Source organism: Epinephelus moara, chromosome 19 (genome assembly GCF_006386435.1).
Source record: "Epinephelus moara isolate mb chromosome 19, YSFRI_EMoa_1.0, whole genome shotgun sequence".
Lineage (NCBI taxonomy): Eukaryota > Metazoa > Chordata > Actinopteri > Perciformes > Serranidae > Epinephelus > Epinephelus moara.
This window is the reverse complement of record NC_065524.1, coordinates 35,496,626-35,516,793: the sequence shown is the minus strand read 5'-3', so window position 1 is coordinate 35,516,793 and position 20,168 is coordinate 35,496,626. Positions and strand designations below refer to the sequence as shown.

Below are 20,168 nucleotides of genomic sequence, written 5' to 3'. Positions count from 1 at the left end.
ACATAGAGGTATACTGGTGGCTTTACAGCCTACATTTTATTGATTATCTCTGATCCCCACGGTCAATTTGGTCTTTGCGACAGTGCGAGCAACACCGCTGACCCTAGGTGGCGCCAAGCTAAAAAAAACCTGAATCCTATCTGTTGCCTCTTTAAGCTACATCTTCACTAATATGTTTTTGTTTTACACACATATCTATTGCTACGTTTACGCCACACTACGCCAGCTTTTTGGAACCCCTAAAATGGAGACCTTTGAAAGTGCTGGTGACCTACTTTTAGTTTGAAAACTCCAGGGTTGAATTTGAGTCTGGATGAGCGGAAATGGAGACATTTGAAAACGATGACACAGACACCCACGTTCACTTCCTGTTCATGTGTCAAGTCGAAACATTTTAGCTAGGTCTCCAAACCTTTAGTGATTTTGTCCCTCTTGTGTGCGTACTCCTTTCCCATTATTATGGCTTCCTCCAGTGATGGATAATTTCCCCAGTGCCACTCTAATATATCGCTGTATATACTTTGCAGTGACTCCCAATCTGTTTAGCACTGCTTTGACCACCTTATACTCATGTGTTACTTTCAGTTGCAATTCTTGCTCTGCATCGATCCAAGCAAAGAAATCTCTGATCTTACCTTTTGCCATCTCCATAGAATTTTCTTAGCAGCCAACCGCAGGATAGACTATCTGCTTCCTGTTTACATTGGTACGCATATGCCAAGTGTATGTAAATGGTCATGTAATATGCATTTTCAGGCATGGTAGTATTGGCAGAGATTATTTTTGAAACAGTACTGAGAGGCTTGTTTAAAACACTGTTAAAATAAAAAGTATTAGTGTGGATGTGCCCTTAGACCCATTCATAATAATACACAAGTTCCCTTAATCAAAAGAAGCCTGAGTTCTAGCTATAGGTAACAAAAGGTTGGTGATGTTTGAGGTTACTGACATCATTCAGACAACTCTGATTTCATTTTCCTGCAGCAAAATCTTATGCTTCTATCATAAAGAGCCATTGCATTCAAATAAACAACCAGATTGTGCTAAGGCTTTAGAAGAGATGATGGACTTTTTATATCAAGTGAATTCTTTTCCAAAAGCAGTATGTACCAAATGTCACAGTATTCTTCTAAGGAAATATAATTAAAGTGCTGTAGAGGTGGAGGGGATAGGAGCGTTCAATGAGGCTGTTTGTAAACACTGGATTACATTGCTGTCATTCCGCAGAGAATCTCAGAGACCGGAACTTTAAAGGCTTCATCGGCACGATCTGATAATGGGCTTACCTTGGCATCAACAGAATGAAGTCGTGATAAAAAGGTTTAATGCAGGAAATGTGAATGCACAAACATGGGTAACTAGTGTTGGACTAATTAAAAACATGTACTGTAATGTTTGCTGGACAGAAAAACAAAGTAGAGGAGCTTCTTTCAGATGAATGGGAGACATCTGAATACAACCCTCAATTATCTCTTGACCTCTTGTCATGCGTCAGGTCTGCGTCTGCTAAAGATTGGGGTCAGACTAATTAGTTTTCCTGTCGATGATTTCATTCTTTCAGTGTCTTGGCAACAAATATCACAAAGCATTCTGATTCAACCAGTTTAATAAAAACACATCTGAGAAACGAGGAGCCCAGACTCAAAACATCTTAACAGAATTTATTAAATGGAGTCAAGGAACATCATATAAGCTGTATTTTTTTCTGTGTCTTTTTTATTACTGCTCAGGGAGGACAGAGTGAGAGGTATAGATAGACGGCTTCTTTGGTCAATAGCTCACTTTCTTCTTCTTCTGTCCTTGAGGGCATGAGGCTGGTAGAATGCAATTCTCCTTTGTCTCTGACTCATTTTTAAAAGTATGTTCGTGGATGAGTCTGAAAAACTGGGGGGGGGGGGGGGGGGACTACAGATGCTTCGCAGTGTCCTTTAGAAGAGTGATATATAATGGGTATTTAGAAAAGTAAAGTAGGATAAAAGCCTTTACATTTAGTCTCTGGCCTTAATTATATACAATGTAGAACATTAAAAACAAAGTTAAATGCTTTATTGTGTAACGTGTCCCTGATGCTTTTCTTATACTGTAACAACTGTAACCTGTACATTTGAAGTTTCTGGAAACGATTGGGATCACTGTTTTTGTTTATTTTTTATTTAACCTTTAGTTAACCAGGAAGTCCCATTGAGATTGAAAATCTCTTTTACAACAGAGACCTGACCAAGGTAGCAGACAATCAAAACACATTTATAATGCAACAAATACAACATATAACACACAAATCCACAATAAAACAACAGCTATTCAAACATAGTGGCCTCTCAAGGAAAACAAGCACATCTGTATCACTACATTCTTTATGATGCCCGTGAATTCATCAGTGGATATAAGTGTTTCTTATTTTAGATATTTTTGAAGATTCTTCTATGTCCGTGGTGCAGAGTAGGAGAATGCAGTTTTCCCTAGGTCTGTTAAAACCCAGGGTACACTGAAAAGCAACCACTTAGAGGAACGTAGCTGGTAGCCACCGGAGCTGACACACAGAAGGGTGCAGAGGTCGGCCGGAAGTTTTCCCAGTATTGCTTTACAAATAAAATATATACCAGTGCTGTTGTCCACAAGTGGTCATTAACATCCAAACCACCAAATCATAAAGAATGCAGTGATGAGTAAGTGACTTTGCATTTGTAATAAAACCTAGAGATGCATACACTGAATCAAGGCTACATTAAATGGAGGAGGTTGCATGCATATATACAATATGTCACTGTAATCAATTACAGACAAAAAAAAAGTAGCTTCCACGAGTTTTTGAAAGTAAAACAAGACTTATTTCCAAAATAAAAGCCAATCTTTACTTCCTAACTAGAATAGCAATATGTAGCCTACATGAAATGAAAGCTTGTCATCCATCCATATATCTAAGTATTTGTATGAAGACACTCTTTCAATGGCAAGCTTTAAGAAGACCATAAATTTTGGTGTCCTGAGCATTTAAAATCAATTCTAAACTCAGCAGAGTGGTTTATAATGACTAAAATGCAGTCTGAAGGTTTTGCACCACCTGCATTATGGAGGGAGCATGCATGTAAATTACAGTGTCATCTGCATATAAATGTATTTTTGCTTGGATGTCTTTACCAAAATCATATTGGAGCCAACTGGCCAGGGACAGGTGACCTAAACATGGTCACATCTATGGCTGCAATTAAAAACTACACATGTTAAATGTGTTATCCAAGAGAAGGCTGCAAGAGTGATATGCCATCATGACCTACTGTATATTTAACAAACAGGGTGATAGTTTAAAAATGCCTTACGTAGCTACAGGGTTAGATGGACAGCCTGATTAGGACTTACAGTCCATCCTTAAATATTTCGTTCAAGTTCATTGACCATTTTCAGAAATAATCCAACCCGGATTTAGCTTCCCTTCATGTTCTCTACTGTTCTGTGAAGGTGAGCCCAAGCTGATCTTAAAGTACATCTGTAATATTGTAGATCTGCATCATTCCTGCCTGAAACAAAGGCACTGCAACTGTCCCAAGGCTTCTGTTTTGAATTAATAAGAGCAATATTATAGATTAGTTACAGGTGGGATTTGGTGGGGATGTTGACTGCAGAATATAATTATGACACTGATGAACTCAAGGCTTGTTTTACTAGAAGTAATTTGTGGAGCCTAATGTGATGCTGAAGAGGGATGGATGATGCCTCATAAGTGAACGCAACTGAGGAAGGTTAAAGACTTTGTCTTAGCAACTCAAAGCTAGAGTTACCTGCAACACCACATGATGATTAAGTAATTATTGACATTATAATCTTAATGATTGGGATGAAAACCTGCACAAGACTCACAGTAATTTAGCTGGCAGTGGACAAAGCACTCCTGAAATAATTTACACTTGTGAATCATCCTTTTTTTTTCCTTTCTCTTCAGGAGGCGCAGAGAGAAGCTCCAGGCCCACCTGAAGGAGAGCCGCAGTTTGAAAAACTACACTGCTAATGCCCATAATGCCCTGGATGCCAAGATGAGGGCCCCTAACACCAACCTGCAAATGCATGAGGTAACTACTGCTGTTTTTTCCTTTGTTCATCCTGACGGTCTTTCAACATGTTGATCTTTTATAGTCAGTGGATGATTTGAGGGGGGAAAAGGGGGGATGCCATTCTGCTTATTTGCAAAATGTCCAAAATACATGTTAACCTGCCATCCATCTGTCCTGGGTCCAGATCCAAATGCCATCCTATATGGACCCGGACCTACAACCGATACTGTACAAGTGGTTATGTTAGTGTAGTATGAATCACAAACTCAACACAGTGCGGTTTTACTCTCACTGGAACAAGTTGCCTTGCAAAAAAAAGTGCAAGTATTTCTGCTATTTTCACTTCCTTTCGCAATGTCATTGCAAAACCAAACTCCAAAAACATTGCAACTATCACTGCAATTTTGTTTTTTAGAATAGCTGCAGTGAAGTCAAGCATTTTAGACAGCAGCAGTCTCAAAAAGAGCCTGTGAAATCCTGGAGCGACTGGCTGTATTAGCTGACCAGGAAACCCTCAGACCAATTGCATACGTTAGATTATCTCTCACGATGCTACCTAGCGAATCAAATCTGTGCATTCCAATTAGCATCGCAACTTGAGTGAGCTATACACACATACAAACAGATGAGTTGAGTTGAGCTGAGTTGAGTTGAGGTTAGAGGCAACAGTCGGAGACATAAGTAAGGCAGAGAAAGGTTTCACATGAGAGAAAAGTAAAAAGAAAAACGGCTTTGAATCAAGAATGGACAACCTCTTCCATGTTCACTCTTCCCACGGGGAGTTCAAAACCAGTACGTCTCATCATATGTTCTGAGACCGTGGTAATTATTAAAAATGGCAATGTTAAGTGCCACCACAAAGAAACACCTAAAATCAGTAACGTCCCACTGTTCCATTTCCCTTAAGATTGGCTGTATAAACTAATGTTAATGTGACAGCATAACTTGGATGACATTAACTTGAACCTGTTGTAGTTAAGAATCAGAAAGACTAAAAAGATTAAGACTTTTTGACCATATTCAGTTGCTTCTAGCAGCAAAAAGACACAACACAACAAAAACCCAACAACCTCAATACATGTGCTATTAGTTGCCATGAGGTTGATTGTTTTTTCTTAGATTGTTGCTTTACAGCAAAAAGCAAACATTCAAATTTGATATCAGGTAGCAGTGCCCCTGCAGAGATTATCACAAATCAGATGTATACAGTGTACATATTACACCAGAGTACTGGCAACTATCATTGAGTTCATCACCCTCCTGCAGTGTTTAGCTGCCTATGAATCAGTATGTATTCCCGTCTCCACCTGGCCACTTGCATTAAGCTCACAGGTCTTCGAATGAGCAATCGTTCAGTGGTTTGGGAGCACGGCACTGGCTAGCGATGTCATTCATCATCTTCTCAGCGCTCTTTGTCATAGCATCTCTCCCAGATGTGTGTTTCGGAGGAGCTGGTATGGAAAACATTACATTAATTTGAATGTCAGTCAAATCCATGTCTTCCATCGCCTTGGGAGAGTGTATGTATGCATTAGTGCACCACTGGGCATAAATTAACTTTTACCTTTTTTACATGTTTATTATATGTTACCTACGTAATCTACACAGGTCTGACATGAAGCTTTCTTGGATAAATTGTACATTCTCTCCAAGGGTGTAATTTAAATGTACAATGAAGCAAAGAACGTGTACTGTGAACACTAGGGGCCCTCAATCCATCATAAACACATTAACATAGACAAGGTTGACAAATCACTGTGTGGGAGAGGCACAGAAATTTGTATCTTGTGTACGAGACCCAGTTTGCTTTGAGTAGAGATAATTACAATTCACAGTGGCAGTGAATGATACGGCCGACACTCAGTCCTTGGCCTGATATGCTGAATGGGCATCATGGGGTCCATCAGTATGAGAGCAGAAACCTACACTGTCCTCTAAAGAAAAACATCTGCATTGGTAATTTGGCAAAACAGCTTAAAAGTGAGTTCATGTGACATTCTTAAAGTGTGATGAAAAGTCCAAAGGAGAAGGTCAAGGTGATGCCAGGGACCACAGTTCCATATTCATCTCCTACTGTACTGAAAGGCAACACAACCCAGTCGCCAAAAAAAACATTGGCACTGTAGTTTTTCTGCAAACCATGTGGAGGGTGGTGGTTAAGTTTAGGAGCAAAAACCACCAAGTTATGGTTAGGAAAAGATCAGATTTTGGCCTAAAATACCCTGATCTGGGGGCACAATCTGGGCAGGACAAGAAACTATGTATCAGCTTTTTGTACCTAAAAAGCTGCTTCAAACAGCAATGACACTCTAAAACACAACTGGTTTTGGCGTTTGGTGGTCTCGAACTCTCATCTGTAATGGTCTGCAGCTTGGCATGAGTCTCACCATCCCTTTCACCTCCAGATGACAAAGTCAGCTCATGTCCTACATCACTTTGGAAATGTTGATATGACACGTGTGAAACGTGCAAATGCAAGATATTCATGGTTTGCAGAAATGTGCAATGTCAACATTGTTTTTGTGGTGAATGGGCTGGCCAACACTTGTTCCTTAAAACCATGAAAGCAATCTCTTATTGTATCCAGGCCTTGTCTAAGTAGTTTTGGTGCTTTCACTTAAACAGACGTTAAAGCAATAGTTCAATAGTTTAACAGTTCAATATTAATGCTAAGATAATTGGCAATCTCTTCACATTTATTGTACGGACATGGAAGTGGTATTGATCTTCTTATCTTACTCTTAGTAAAAAGCATATTTTCCCAAATGTCAAATTGTTCTTTTGAAAATAGAGATATCAGAAAACTACAGTCATTTTTGTAATGAGCAGGGCTGTTTTTGAAGGCATGGCCATAAAACCTACTATTTTGAACAGGCACAAGATAAAACAGGTAGAGTCAAACAAAAAATGCAGGATTTTTAAAAATATTTTTTCCAAACCTTTTATTTTTTTCAAGACGGTATTAAAAGAAATATATGCAAAAAGTATCACCCCTTAAAATCTTCTACTATAGAGTGCTTTCAGAATGAGTCCTGAAACGCGGTAATGAGTTAACAGATTTGCATTTCTGGTTGCTTTGTGTTGACTTCAGCTGCCTGAAATAAAGTCTGTGGTTGACACAAGGTAAACCTATTTTCACCATTTGTTCTACAACATAAAATATTTAAGTAAATACTACACTCCTAAATTTTGATGCTTTTACAATTCTTGAAAAGGGCAATTTCTAATACTAGCTAAATAAGACCACAGAACGCCATCAAGCCAAACACGGCTTGACAGCCACGTTGTCATGGCAACATTAAGTCATGCAACCTTGGTGTGGTTTGTTTGCAGCCAAACGTTAGATTTTTACTTCAGGCGATAGCATTATTGCTTCAAAAATCATAAATGTTGGGGCGCCATCTGCTGCAAGTTATCCCCTCTCTCTCCTCCTTGTACGCTTCAAACTGTCCTATCATTGAAGGAAAAAAACTCAAAAATATAATCTTAAAAAAAAGAAAGTGATGTTCATTTATAAAAATTGTCTTACTGAGTAAAATGTGTAAGTATAATTTTGTTTGCCACAGAACTTATTTTCTGCAATAATCCAAAATGCAGTAGAAGAAAAACATTGGCTTTCTGTTGAGGAAACCTGGGCAACGCTAACTTCAGGGCTGGTTTACAAAAAAATTGTCATCACTGCAGCACTTTACCCTTGTGTGTATTTAAGTGACCTATAGTGTAACGTTCTGGTGTCAAGGTCTAGATAATTTTGTTTATTCTGTTAATCATGTATCTTCACACAGACTAATGTCACCAGATGATTATGAAGTGCAGGCAATAAGGTGAAAATATATTGTCTCAATGATTCAACGCCTCACTTGAATCAACAGGTCAAAGAAGTAATGGTGTCTGAACGGAGCAGGACTGCACAGGCCCTGTCGACTTCGATCTTGAGTTCACAGACTTTAAAACACAAGGGTGTTCTTGCCTGAGGATCTGGAGTTTCGGTTCACAAGGGGTTCAGATAAGATACAGCTTGGAGACAGAGCTAACCACAGTTTGAAAGTAATCTGTAAAATCTGGAGTTTGTGAAGACGGTGTGTCAGGTGTGCCACCTCGTATTATCTTCAAGCTGAGTGCTCTGCCAAGGACAAACAAACTGGCTTCCCAAGATCAAGATCAAGGGAATGGCAGCAATCCAACCTTCTACATGGATTTAGATCTTACAATGTGCAACCAGTGGTAATACTGTGCATCATGTTACGGTTCAAATTCAACCTAATGTCACAGTAACTGAGAATAATCAGAGATTTTCTTAAATGTGCACATACAAACTACAAACCAATAAAGTAATAGTTATTTTTGCACACAGGGTACATGCAAATGATCTGATGTTTATATCAACCTGAAAGCTGACACATCATAGGATCACCTTTTTATTTACTAACCAATCACAATGATGTTCTTCCTACTCATTATTCTACTATGATTCGTGACACTCAGCTATTATATGTGCCGTATTTTACCTCCATTGAAATCATTAAATGTTTAACCCCTTTAGGACATCATGGCTGTTACTTCTCCCTTTTATATCCCTCACATTTTCTGGTAATCTTTTTCCTGCTTTTCTTATTGTGGATATCAAAAGCAGAAACGTTCAAACCACTGCTCTTTAAACTCCTTTCAGCAAGAAGCTCCATTCAGACTTCAAAATGGGTCACAGCACTTTATCACTTCACTTTGTGATATCTTTTTTTGTACGTTCAGAGAAATCACACAGTAGGCTGTATGCTTCTTTTAGAGGTTTCATGGATGTGAATTTGGCCAGCTAAAGCGGGTCAAGTCAAACAATCTGAGCAAATAATATATAACATGTTCATTCAAGCCTTTGGTAACTCAGAACGTGAAATCTACCCTACAGAGGTTATCCTTTTTAATATTTGGCCCCAAATTGATTAAAGTGCACTTTGAGTCTTCACTGCATCTGTAACTCGAGGCCAGAATCTTTATACACATAATTTTTATGTTATTGCTTCAGTTCCCTTTATTTAAACATTATTCACACACATAGACTGTGGAACCGGGGAGGCCAGGGGGGCCATGGCCCGGGTAACTTTTGTACTCTGACCTAGAGGGCTGCATTGGGATCGGGTCCTGCCCCATTAAACAGCAGAAGAAGAAGAAGAAGAAGAAGATGTAGCCTAGCGACAGGATGTCAACACAGGAACTTGGTGCACATGCATGATCCACTCCATATTTATTCATAAATGGACGTATATGCCCTGAACCAGCTTTCATACCAATTTGCCGCTTGCTCCACCTGTCTGTCTGTCTGTCTGTCTGTCTGTCTGTCATGAGACAAACATGAAAGAAGACGTGCCGTTTATTGTGTTTCACCGGCGACGAGCTGTTATTACATGCGACCATTACGTACGTCTGTGCGCTCTTTATAACTCACTGTGTGAACCTATGTTGCATAATAAAGATTTGCGTAATTTTTAACCGCCCCCTCAGTAACTTCATCCTGGCGCCAGGCTTGCCTTAACCTCAATCACTGCGTCATTATATAAAGGTAGAATAATAAATCAATACAGAGGAGGAGAATAGAATATGAAACAGCCATTATTTCATTAAAAACTAAATGAAAACAACGAAATAGGAGCGCTATTCCTGACCAGTGCATCAAACAACGAAATAGGAGCGCTATTCCTGACCAGTGCATCAAAAGACATGCAGACCAGGGAAACAAAACAAACAACCCCATGAATCTCTTTATTAATAGCCTATAAAATGACGTGTTTTCTCCTGCGGGACAGGAGAAGACACAAAATCAATGCATCTCTATTATTGTGCGGGCATAAATTCTCAGAGTTTTGCGGTTGCGGGCGGTAATGGTCAGAAATTCAGCGTTCTGGTTACTTTTCAGTAACTGTGCAGCTGCACTTGTTTTGTTGTTGGGTGTGTGTGTGTGTGTGTGTGTGTGTGTGTGTGTGTGCGGCTCTGCACATCAGTCTGATATGAGTGCTGACTTGTGATGATAATGAATATGATGTTGATTTAGATTCAAGGCAGCAAGATGAGTTTTGGTTGTGGTTGTGGACTGGATGTACTTTGTTGTTTGCTATAGTTTCATCTGTGCGTTTATGTGTAAATAGGCTTGGCCTGTTGTGTGTGAATGTTAGAGTGGGATCAGAGGGGTTAATCTGAGCAAGCATGTGTTCGTGTTCATGCGTGTACTGTAGATGAAAAAAGTGCTCCGCAACATTATTTAATACATCAGTAATATTGTCTGTTTCAATGCATGTGCCCCCCCCACCCCCTCCGCGTGACTTGAAATTGCGCTCCGCGGTCCATGTTCACACATAACATATTCAGCCAACCTGCTGTAACAGCACAGTGTAAAACTCCAGTTGATTGAAAGTTTCAATTTAGTTTCATTAAGGTGACGTGTCATTATCTTTTCACAGCCAGTGCAGACCTGCACAGGTGTCTAGAGTTTGGCTGATTAGACGTCTCCTCAGACTGTGTTAATATGTGGCTTCATTCACCTGAGCTCACAGCAAGAAGGCTCAACCTCTACAACAGCACACTGACTGACCTTCAACTGACTTCAGCTTCACCAAGTCACACTGTATCTTTGAGAAAATACACTTTTCCAGATCTGTTTGATAAGACATTGTTGGCCAAATTACCAAATGAAAAGAGAGGCAGACAATTGATTGCCATCTGTTTTCTCATTCATTAGTTGAGACTCGCATTTGCATTATACAACACTCATACCAGAAAGTGGCACAGCGATGATCATCTATGCATCCTTACGACAGCAGGGCAGCTTTTTGATGTAGATATTGTTTGCAAGAATCTTTGTTTAACCAGCTGGTTAGCAAAACACTAACATCCTAGCCAGCCATTCTTTGATACAGGAATATCATGACTAAATAACACAGTTGACTGCAGTCACATGGTCAGCACTGGCTTGTTAGCTTGGTCTCTCACAGGATAATAAGCTCACACAGTCTGTTTAAGAGGCATATTTGTAATGATTGATTCCTGTCTCATACAGTCAGTGTCTCTGTGATTTACTTGGCCCTAACATGCAAATCTATTGAAGGCAGCAATTCAGTTGAATTAAATTGATTTTGTTTACAGTGCTAGTGTGAGCAGTGAGTAGGATTCAGTGGCATCTAGCAGAGATGATGACTGCAGCCTGCAACCAGCTGAAACTTCTCCCATGTGCAAAGCATGAACTTCCATTTAGGATCCATTCATTGTTCAGGAGGTTTTTACTCAGAGCTGAATTATCCACAGAGGCCTCTTCTTCACCAAAACAAACAGACCAGATGATTATAACTGGTAAAAACACCAAGTAAAACAGGTTCACACTACAAAACAGTGCATCTCTGACGCTCTGTGGCTCGTTGCAGATGGGGAGCTGGCCCAGCACCAGCTAATGTGTGCTCACCTTTTTCTCGTATAACTTAGGATCCAGATGTTCCGGAGGCTTTTACCAGGAGCCAAATTATCCTCAGACGTCTCTTCCTCTCCAAAACAAACAAACCCAGTGACTTAAACCGATGAAAACACTGAATAAAGCAGTTTCATGTTACACTTACACTTACACACTTACATCTCAGAGGGGCTGCTAGCTATGGTGGTCGACATAAAAACGCTATAACACCAATGGCCCTGTCTAGAGCCATTGTTTGGTTTGTCCAGTTTGGGCTTCTGTAGAAACCTGTCAATATAAACGGCTCATTCTAAGGTAAAAAACATAGTGATTTTTATTTTTTAGGTGATTATAACCTGAAGAAAATATACTTTTTTTTATCATATTTTTTGCAAATATACCCACCTAAATCCTACAAACTGGACCTTGCATGATATTGCATATTTATGATAATTATAATTTTGTTAATTTTCACATTAATGATCTCTGCCATGAATAGAAACATCAAAATATAATACAATAATAAACAATTGAATAAACTACAATAAAATCACATTATGCCAAAACATAATAGAAAACTATTTTAAAACTAGTCCTTTGGCTCTTATTGTGCTAATTGCTCTATTAGCACTGGCTCATGAATTACGGATTATTGTTCACCGACTCTACAGAATGTATTGCTGAGGAAAAACAAGGCAGATCTTTAGTGTATAAATGTTGCTTTTAAATCTTGTTTTATTTATTTGATTTCTGCCAGAGCCTTTGGGGAACTTACATGCAAATGAATTGTATTTGTTTATTTTGTGCCTACGCACCCAGATTCACATTGATTTCTGTCTGCAGGCAATCAATTCCCCAAATTTCTGAACACAGAGTAACAAACACAGGGTCAGTGGTGTTTAAGGAGCGTGCACTCACACAAGTGTGTCGCATGTCTTTGTCACAATCAAATCCCTATTTAATTTTTCTTTTATAACTTTTACAGGGATTTTAACATTTTTTGCTGCATTTAAGCACGTGTGCATGAACATCCCATATAATCGGGTAGGTCATGACAAAGGCAGCAGAACAATCCAGCAGTGGCCTGTTACAGAAAATGAGCTCTCCTGATTAGCACCGCAGGGCCCTTTGTTGGAAGTATTTGATTAAGCAGTGAACTGAAGAGCAGCTCTGAGTGAGCCGATCTTTCTCTATCAATCAGGTTTTACCACCCTATCATGTATTCCACAGGTGTTTTGCATAGTCTGTCATTGCCGCATAATTGAAACTGCTCTGTCTCTATCATGAACAAGACTGTCCCGAGCCTGCTCTGCTAGGCTTTGATCGGAGACGACGGTGTATGTGTGTAGCTCCATGTGTGTTGGTTTATAATGCTATAAAGCTATTATTGATGGCAGCATCTCCGCACAAATCATAAAAATCATCTCCTGCTTCCCTCCGGATAGTCTGTCAGTGTTAAAAAACCTCAGTGCCAGAGGCATACGCTGCATGCTAGTCCCTATCTCAGAGATTAAAACATCCATTACAGTACACACAAACACACACACACACACGTATATCCTTTAATACGCGTCATTATATGCCCCCTTTGCACCACAACTGTCCAGACTCGGCATGAAGTCACTGTCAAAGCAATGATTACTTTTGCCTGTTGTATATGCATGCATTTATGGAGCAAGAGATCAGAGTTTCTTCGCCTGCAGCTATGCAAGAAAACATTACATTTATATTGATGACCTCTATAAACAGTCAGTATTGCTGTATGGCACACGCACAGTTTCCGGTTTTTCCTTGAGCAGCCCTTCTGAAGCCTAGATCTATTTTTAAACAGAAACAAAAGGGACACTGAACCGCACAGTGTCAATTTTAATAGATTAGAGGCACTTCTCTCTCTTTGAGCTGGTACGCAGAGCGCTTTATTAGTCTATAACAGATAAATAAGTTAAACACAAGACTTTCTCTCTCCGTAACTGTAAAAACAAAGCATTGTTAAGTCAGTGAACTTGGAGATTCCTTCAGCAACGACCAGCAGGGCTGATTATACTGCCAGTCATTCCTTCTTAAACATGAATAAATTAACAGCACATGTGAGTGTTAACAGATCTGTCTCTGTTTGAATAATCGTCACCCACTTTCTTGGGTTGCTAGCACAGTGACCCACTTTAAAACTTCATATTTATTGTTTAATCACAGGCTGAGAAATGAATGTTCACTGGAAGCTTCTGTATCAGTTATCAGCTTCGATGTGCACGGCATAAGAACACCAGAGAGTGAGCAGTGATGAAAGAAAGTCCGGCAATAAGAACGCAGACAGATCCAACATAGGCTGGTCTGTTCACTCCCTCAATTACTGTATATTTCTCACCGGCCACTTCATTAGTTACACCTTGCTAGTGCCATGTCATAGATTCAACAAAGTGCTGGAAACATTCCTCAGAGATTTTGGTCCATATTGACATGATGACATCACACAGTTGCTGCAGATTTGTCGGCTGCACATCCATGATGAGGTGGAGGTGCTCTATTGGACTGAGATCTGGTGACTGTGGAGGCCATTGGAGTACAGTGAACTCATTGTCATGTTTGAGATGATCTGAGCTTTGTGACATGGTGCGTTATCCTGCTGGAAGTAGCCATCAGAAGATGGGTACACTGTGGTCATAAAGGGATGGACACGGTCAGCAACAATACTCAGGTAGGCTGTGGTGTTTAAACCATGCTCAGTTGGTACTAAGAAAATCTCCCCTACACCATTACACCACCAGCAGCAGCCTGAACCGTTGATACAAGGCAGGATGGATCCATGCTTCCATGTTGTTTACACCAAATTCTGACCCTACCATCTGAATGTGGCAGCAGAAATCCAGACTCATCAGACCAGGCAACGTTTTTCCAACTCCGTCTGGCACCAACAACCATGCTACGTTCACAGTCACTTAAATCACCTTTCTTCCCCATTCTGATGCTCGGTTTGAACTTCAGCAGGTTGTCTTCACCATGTCGACATGCATAAATGCATTGTGTTGCTGCCACGCGATTGGCTGATTAGCTGTTTGCGTTAACAAGCAGTTGAACAGGTGTGCCTAATAAAGTGGCTGGTGAGTTTATAAATGAGAGGAAGAGGATTTTTTTTTTTTTTTTTTGCATTACAAAAGTAAAGTAGAAGTGATGAGAAAAAAGTTGTTCTTTCAGAATTAGTGCCACATTTTGAGAATAAAGTAGTTATGTTGAACAAACTTGAAATTTCAAGATTTAAATTGAACCTTTGAGGAAAAATCAACTTGTTAGCATTAGTGCATTATGCTATACTAGTGATGAATGTATGTTTTGTTGCTCAAATCGAAGAAAGTTGTCATGATCTTAGCTCCCTAGTGTCCCCTACCACACCCTTGTTGTCTTCATTGTCAGCCAATCTCTGTGTTTCCCCGCTTTTCCCCGTGACCACCTGCTCCAGCTGTGTCTTGTTGTTGTGATTAGTTCTTTTTTGTGTATATACCTGTGTCTTTCCCTTTTGTCAGTTCCCTGTGTTCATGATGTCATTCTCTGCTCCTTTGTCCCCTGCTTTCGTTAGTCTTTCATGTTCCTTGTTGGATTGCTTCCCTGAGTTCTTCCCTGTGTTCACTGTGATATCCTGGTTTGTTTTCAGTTTAGTTTTGGTTCTTCTTTCTTTTGTACTTTGAGTTGTATGTCTGCCTGTATCTTCAGTTTTGTTGCCTGCTTGTTTGGAGGTGTTTTGCCAGCGACATTAAACACCAATGGATGAATGTATGAATTTAACAAGCAAAAACATGTCTGCGCCGGCTCTGTAAGACAGAAGTTTATTTTGAAAAGACACAATGCATGTCACAAGTGTAAGTTGACATGGTGTCCTGGAACATCCAAAACTGACGCAACACGGTGCCTGGAGCATCATAGTTTGACGCCACAGACCAAGCATCGGTATTTTTCATGTTGGGAATGGGAATGTGTTGTGTAATGCCAAAGTTAAACAATCTCCCCCTTGTTTTCTTGATTTTTATGTCTTACCACTTTATATCAGTCAGTCATTCCCCTTTTTGTGGGAAATGTGATTAGCACTGTCAGAAGAATTGTGCCAGATGTAGAAATAATCAAACATTGTAGCACCTCAGTGAGCCCAACCAGAATCATTTTCGATCTGTCACAACCATCAAAGACATTTAGCCAATCTTACATCTCTGAAGACATGGCTACATTTAAATATCATTGTATTTCCCCCCTGAAATATCAATGTAGCCACAGTCTTTAAGAGTAAAATTCAAAGTCAACTTTGCAAGTACAACGTGGACTGACTCCAGCTCATGACAGGATGAACACTATTTGAACTCATGAGACACTCTGAAACCAAAGTCAGATTTTGTGAGGGCGAAAGTGCAACACTCACAGTCACTCACACGGAGTTCCTAACGGACCAGCTTCCTTATCATCTACATTTCTGCTTCAGTGGAGGTGATAGTCTATATACAGTAGGAATCCAGGCTAAGAACTAAAGTATGTCATGGTTTTATAAGAACAAATCAGCCTTCAAAAGTCTGAATGGTCACATAAGCAAAGCAACGTGTGTGACACTAATGAGGCTGGTGTCCTGCAGAGGGTCCTAGAAAAGGACTGCATCAGTGACAACCTTGTTAGTCAGACAGAAAACTCAGAACTTTGTCTAAAGACATAAAAGTACTTGAGCAAAGAAATAGGGCTCTTTCTTACCTCGTGTTACAAAAGTCTAGCAGTTACTGTCTAGACAAAGCCGAGAAAATGCTGAGGAGAGAAAACTGTCACTGCCAAATAGATGCAAACCACAGATAGGTTTGTGTAGTAAAAAGAAATCAAACTAGCACCACTCTCCTTACATCTTAAAGTGTTTAAACTTTAAAGCCTAAAACACTTTCTTGTGTTGCCCTGCATTCTTTTGAGTTCACAGCAGATCTCTGCTGCCGTGTAACTGAGTGAGTTTGCCTTGTCAACCGTATTGTGAAGTGCAGAACAAAGAAGTGTTTTGTTTTATTGCGTATTTGTCTCTCCAGAGACGAGGACAAACATGACAAGAGTGAAAAGGGAGGACCTGGGACTTACATAGTAGCACAGCAGCGCTCATTTAGATAGCCTGTCATGATGGGAAGAGGGACGGAGAGGGGACAAAGGGAGGATCATTCTGGATGAGAAAGAGATTCAAAGGGGATGAAAGTAATAAAGAGAAAGATATATGGCAGCATTATAGAAAGAATGCATTTCTGTGCAAAATGAAGGACTTCATAAATCTAGTCAAAAATTATCATAGTGATTTATTTACTCCTCTCAGACAAGAGAAGAAAAGCTATGACTTTTGTCTCAGAGTACAGAGGAAAGTGAACTAACAAAAATTTGATATCCGGACTCAACTGAAAGTATTTGTTGCAGGAATGAGACACTCATGTATTATGTACAAAGGGTATCTTTCCTTATGCATATAAGCTGTTTTTGTGATACTTAATTCTCCTTATCTGCATGTATTTAAATTTTCCAGTTTATAAAATATGTTTTTGATACTGTGTACAAAGAAGCAGTGGCAGCGTAATTGAATAGATTTACTGATCAACTTTCCCACTGTGATGAATCCATGCTTTGAAAGGGCTAATTAATGATTAATTCCATGGGATTTATTTGATAATGACACTTATAGAGGGCAACACACAGAGAGATGGGTTGATATGCAAATTATGTTCATGTATGCATGCATATGTGTAGGCTGTTGCCACAAAGCCAATGTCAGATATTTTAAATAATTTAAGGCTGTGAAATAAATAATGTCTTCAGCTCTTGGATAAAGTGTTGTTAGCAAGACTTTTTGTTGCATAACCATCATTGTTTTGCAGTTGCAACTGTCAGGAAACCATTGCTTTGTCTTAGGCGCAATTCAAACTTTTTTAGCTTTAGCTTGATTTTCTCCCCTTAATGTTTCAGTTGAGGGGTGACCTCTAGCTCACCAGGTAGAGTGTGCGCCTCATGTAGACTGAGTCCTTAGCAGTGACCCAGGTTCAAATCAAACCTGTAGCCCTTTGCTGTGTGTCATCCAAGCGGTAGTCTCTGCAGCTGAAAATTGAAGCCGGTGCCAAAAACTGCAGTTCATCGAATGGCCACTTGAGGCTGGCACCAAAACTGACTGAAACCCCGTAGACCCTCATATTGAAACATCCAACATTACTGCATAAATAAAAATGTTTACAGCCTAGTACAAAAACAGTTTTGGTCTATAGCTAATTTGAATATTCATGACAGCTGTACAGGTGGTGACTTTTTTTACAACTCACCCTCTTGTCCAAATATTGTCACCTTTGGTTCCAAAAACCAAAATGGCAACAGCAGAAATGCAGATCTCAGGGCTTCAAAACAATAGTCCACAAACCAACGGGTGACATCATGGTAGCTACGTCCATGATCTATAGACGAATTCGGCGAGCGATTTGTGTATGTTGCCATCTTGCGGCACCGCCATTGCTGCGGTGACCTGTGTCAGTCATCAATTCATTATGCTGTCATTGTGAACTGACTGTCTACAATGACAGCATCATGAATAGCTGGATTGATGATGTTAGACAGTGGCCTCCGGTAACGTTAACTGATGAAGGTATATTAAATGAGTACCGATATTAATTTAGAAATTAATCATTTGTTTGAGCGATAAGCAGGAAAGATTAGAGTAATAGGGAGATAATAGACTGTATCATTAAACACTGTGTAATATAACGTTAGCATACGTTACGTGTGCTGACGTTAGCAAGCTAGCAGTGTGACATTTAATCATTATGGGCAGGCTACGTGACTATAAACAACAACAACAGCATGTGTTTGTGTTTTATTTTAGGTATTCAAGAATATTTTATTGATCGCCTGGCCTCCGATGACCAGAAAAACGGCAATTACAGGTCTCTGATTGAGGGTCAAAATTACCTGAGCTCCGGATGGGTCGGGCAAATTTTACACCGCCTTTTAGACGACTATCACATCATATTGAAGGCGATCGCCTTCAATATGATGTGATGGTCACGTAGCCTGTCCGTAATGATTAAATGTCACGCTGCTAGCTTGCTAACGTCAGCACACGTAATGTATGCTAACGTTATATTACACAGTGTTTAATGATACAGTCTATTATCTCCCTATTAGTCTAATCTTTCCTGCTATAAACAAATGATTAATCTCTATATTACTATCGGTACTCATTTAAGATACCTTCATCAGTTACCGGAGGCCAGAGAGTAAGTTCACACTGACAGCATTATGAATTGATGACTGACACATGTCACCGCAGCAATGGCGCCGCCGCAAGATGCAGGCAGCATACACAAATCGCTTGCCGAATTCGTCTATACAGTCTCAGGTGTTTAAACAACGCTGTAGTTAATGTGTGGTGATGTTTAGGCCAGAACCAGTTGATTATGGTTCGGAAAAGATCATGTTTTGGATTGTATTACTCAGTTTTGGTGGCACTATTCCAGCAGGAAACACAGCAATGTCTGGTAAAAACAAAATAACTGCTGTCTGTGGCTAAAATGCCATTGGAAACACGGCAAAGTTTCACTTAAAAAAGATGTTTGCTGGCTATATAGTAGCTGGAAATGCAGCGGTGACTTGCTAAAGAACAACTGGTTTTGTTGATTGTTGGTTTGGAACATTGCTCTGTAGGTGTCTCACCTAAATGTCAGGCAAACCATCACATGATACATATGACAAATATTAAATGTATAAATGTTAATGTGTTGATGGTTTGCAGAAATGTACAATGCCAATAGTTTGTAAAAGTGTTTGGGCTGTGAGATAACTATTTGATAAATTGTAGTTTGTCAAGAGATTCCTCTGTGGCACAGCAGACTGAATTAAACTTGAAAACAAATAATCGCCTTTTACCTACATCATAAATACATCCCCAGTGCAGCAGTTGCTTCTGTAGGTTTTCTATATCACTTATTCTTGCCGAGCTGCTACATGTTCAGGCTTCACTGACGCATCTGTACCTCAGTGATGCTGTCACCAGCGCTATAGGGTTTGTGACAGAATCAGCCGTGTTAATGCTCTTGATTCTATCAAAAAAAGCAAGAATAATTTTGGAAAAGTGGGAATAGAAGCAGAAATAGATGTAACTAGACTCCATTTAGTCTCTGACATTCAGCTCCCAGAATCAAGGCTGTAGGCACTCCCCACCCTGAGGCTCTCAGTGTGTGAGAAAGAGCTGGAGGAGTTAATAGAAGAGATCTAAGAAATCTCAATATACCCTGCTTAGAAAGAAGGAGAAGTTTTATACTGAGTGGGAACACTTTGTATCGCATGATGTAAAAATAAATGTCTCTAACATCATTGGTAGTAATTTATCTGAAGGATTCCTCATAGCATTTTAACTGCATCAAAACTCTTGTTCTTGTTTGTCTCTGCAGTACTGCAAACGCTCCTCCCAGTCTCGCCAGGGAAACGTTTGTGAGTCCAGCTTTGCCCACTGCAACATCTCCACCACACCCTCCAGCAGCTCCAGAGGCACGGTGAAACACCACAGGTATGACATTTAATTGCACATATAGCACAGGTGTAATGTTACACTGAAGATGCAGCTTCGCCCTCCGTTGACTGCAGGAAACAGTAATAATGCTAATTATACCAACAATAGGCAACTTCAGTGTCCTTTCCTATAATCAGCCGGGACGCAGTGA

General features: G+C 39.8%; 1 protein-coding gene across 1 annotated transcript in view; it reads left to right on the top strand.

The window, feature by feature from the left end:
• Positions 1-20,168, top strand: part of LOC126407255 (pro-neuregulin-3, membrane-bound isoform) — a 521,618-nt gene that overhangs the window by 488,977 nt on the left and 12,473 nt on the right. The window contains exons 6-7 of the mRNA XM_050072014.1: positions 3,938-4,064; positions 19,899-20,014. Of these exons, the coding sequence (XP_049927971.1) occupies positions 3,938-4,064; positions 19,899-20,014 (243 nt within the window). The remainder of the gene's footprint in view (positions 1-3,937; positions 4,065-19,898; positions 20,015-20,168) is intronic.